The sequence below is a fragment of the Andrographis paniculata genome, unplaced genomic scaffold (genome assembly GCF_009805555.1).
Source record: "Andrographis paniculata isolate CXL003 unplaced genomic scaffold, ASM980555v1 Contig60END, whole genome shotgun sequence".
Taxonomy (NCBI): Eukaryota; Viridiplantae; Streptophyta; class Magnoliopsida; order Lamiales; family Acanthaceae; genus Andrographis; species Andrographis paniculata.
This window is the reverse complement of record NW_026137596.1, coordinates 7780494-7782681: the sequence shown is the minus strand read 5'-3', so window position 1 is coordinate 7782681 and position 2188 is coordinate 7780494. Positions and strand designations below refer to the sequence as shown.

Genomic DNA, 2188 nt, shown 5'->3' with positions numbered 1-2188 from the left:
AGAAAATGTTGTAGTTGATGCGCTATCAAGGAGGTACGGGTTGCTAACCTTGTTAGAATCTAAGCTTATGGGATTTGCATTCATAAAAGATATTTATGTGAATGATGTTGATTTTTCTGATATCTTTGCAAAATGTGCTACGCATGGCTTTGGTGATTATTATTTGCATAATGGGTATTTGTTTCGTGTGAATCGTTTGTGGGTGTGTTTGTTTAGGGGTTTGGATTTTGAGTTGGGATTTGAATAGTAAAAATTTTGAATTTGAATAGTTGTATGATGTTATATAAATAGGTGTTGATGTGATGTTTTGAATGTAAAATTTATTTTTAGTATAATATAAAAAATGAAAAATAGCTGTTTGATTTGATATGTTTTGGGGGAAAAAATGGGATGAATAGTAAGATTTTGTAAAAGTCTTACAACCGAACACACCCTGTGTGTACCTAGGTGTTCACTTCGTGATGTGTTAGTGGTTGAGGCACGTGAGGGAGGTTTAATGGGTCATTTTGGGCGTAATAAGACATTGAGTGCATTGCATGAACACTATTATTGGCCTAAAATGAAGCATGATGTGGAGTCATATGTGAATAAATGTGTTGTTTGTAAGATTGCAAAGTCACATGCACAACCACACGGTCTATACACACCCTTACCTATTCCAGAAGCACCATGGATGATACTTCAATGGATTTTGTTATGGGATTGCCGAGGTCTGGGAGAGGAAACGATTCGATTTTTGTCGTGGTTGATAGATTTTCAAAAATGGCACACTTCATTGCATGTAAGAAAACCAATGATGCATCTCATGTTGTAGATCTATTCTTTCATAATGTTTTGAAATTGCATGGTGTCCCTAAGACAATTGTGTCGGACAGGGATACAAAGTTTCTTAGTTACTTTTGGAAGACACTTTGGGCTAAATTGGGAACTAAGTTGCTATTTTCTACATCTCATCATCCCCAAACGAATGGCAAACTGAAACAGTGAATAGAACCTTAGGGAACCTACTTCGTGTCTTGATAAAAGAGAATTGCAAAATTTGGGAAGAATGTTTGCCTCATGCTGAATTTGCATATAATCGTACGTTGCATTCATCGACACACATGTCTCCTTTTGAGGTTGTTTATGGCTTTAATCCTCTAACACCTTTGGATATGTTACCATTGCCTAGCAATGAGTATTTTAATAGTGATGGCAGGAAACAGGCTGAATTTGTGAAGGAGATGCATTCAATGGTTCGGGAAAACATTGCAAAATCAAACGCTCGGTATGCTAAAAGTGCTAACAAAGGTCGAAAGCATGTAGTGTTCCATCCAGGCAATTGGGTGTAGTTGCACTTGAGAAAAAGTAGATTTCCCGAGAAATGGAAGTCTAAGCTGAGCCCAAGAGGAGACGGGCCATTCCAAGTTGTGGAACGCATCAATGACAATGCCTATCGTATTGAGATACCGGGTGAGTACCAAGTTCATAGCACATTCAACGTTGCTGACTTAAGTCCTTTAGATGTAGGAGATGAACATGCTATGAAAATAGGGGACTCAATTTTTCAAGAAGGGGGGGATTACGAGGTCGTCAACAGAGACGATGAACATGCACTACCACCAGGTCCGATTACTCGAAACCGTGCCAAGAAGTTTCAAACTAATATTATGGCATTAGTTCTACACTTGGAAGAGGAAAACATGCACAAAGTGGAAGCATGGAGGCCAATGGGAAGAGCGTTGTAACTATTGAAGTGCATCCACCCTTGAAGACCACAATTTATAACACCCATGGAGTTTTTACTCACATCATTACCAGTGTGGGATAGGAGGTGTTTTATTTTATTTAATAAAGTGGTCCCATTTAATCTAATTAATTGGACATCTCTTATTTACTTAATTAGTGGAATATAAATAATATATAATTTTGTCCCACATTGGTTGTAGAGTCATTTTGCCAAGCTAGCCTCCCCTATAAATAACGCACTTGGCTTCACTTGTTAGACACCTTGAAAATTATATCAATTAAAGTTTCTCTTTATTCCATTATAGCGGAATTAGTGTGTGAGCGAGGTTTACCCTTGCATACACGTATCATTCTCAAATCGGGTCCTTGCGTTGATTCCTTGGGTTTGTGGCTTCCGAAACCGACCGGAGTTTCTAGCCAAATTGTTCGAGTCTCCATTCGTTTAGAGGTGTTGGGTCTA

The 2188-nt window shown here is 38.3% G+C and overlaps 1 protein-coding gene across 1 annotated transcript; it reads left to right on the top strand.

Annotated features, from left to right (window-relative positions):
• Positions 1-1103: 1103 nt before the first annotated feature.
• On the top strand, positions 1104-1727 carry LOC127259857 (uncharacterized). The gene is made up of 2 exons (XM_051287467.1): positions 1104-1267; positions 1352-1727. Exons 1-2 carry the CDS (start codon positions 1104-1106, stop codon positions 1725-1727), a joined length of 540 nt encoding a protein of 179 aa, XP_051143424.1.
• The last annotated feature ends 461 nt before the right edge of the window (positions 1728-2188 follow it).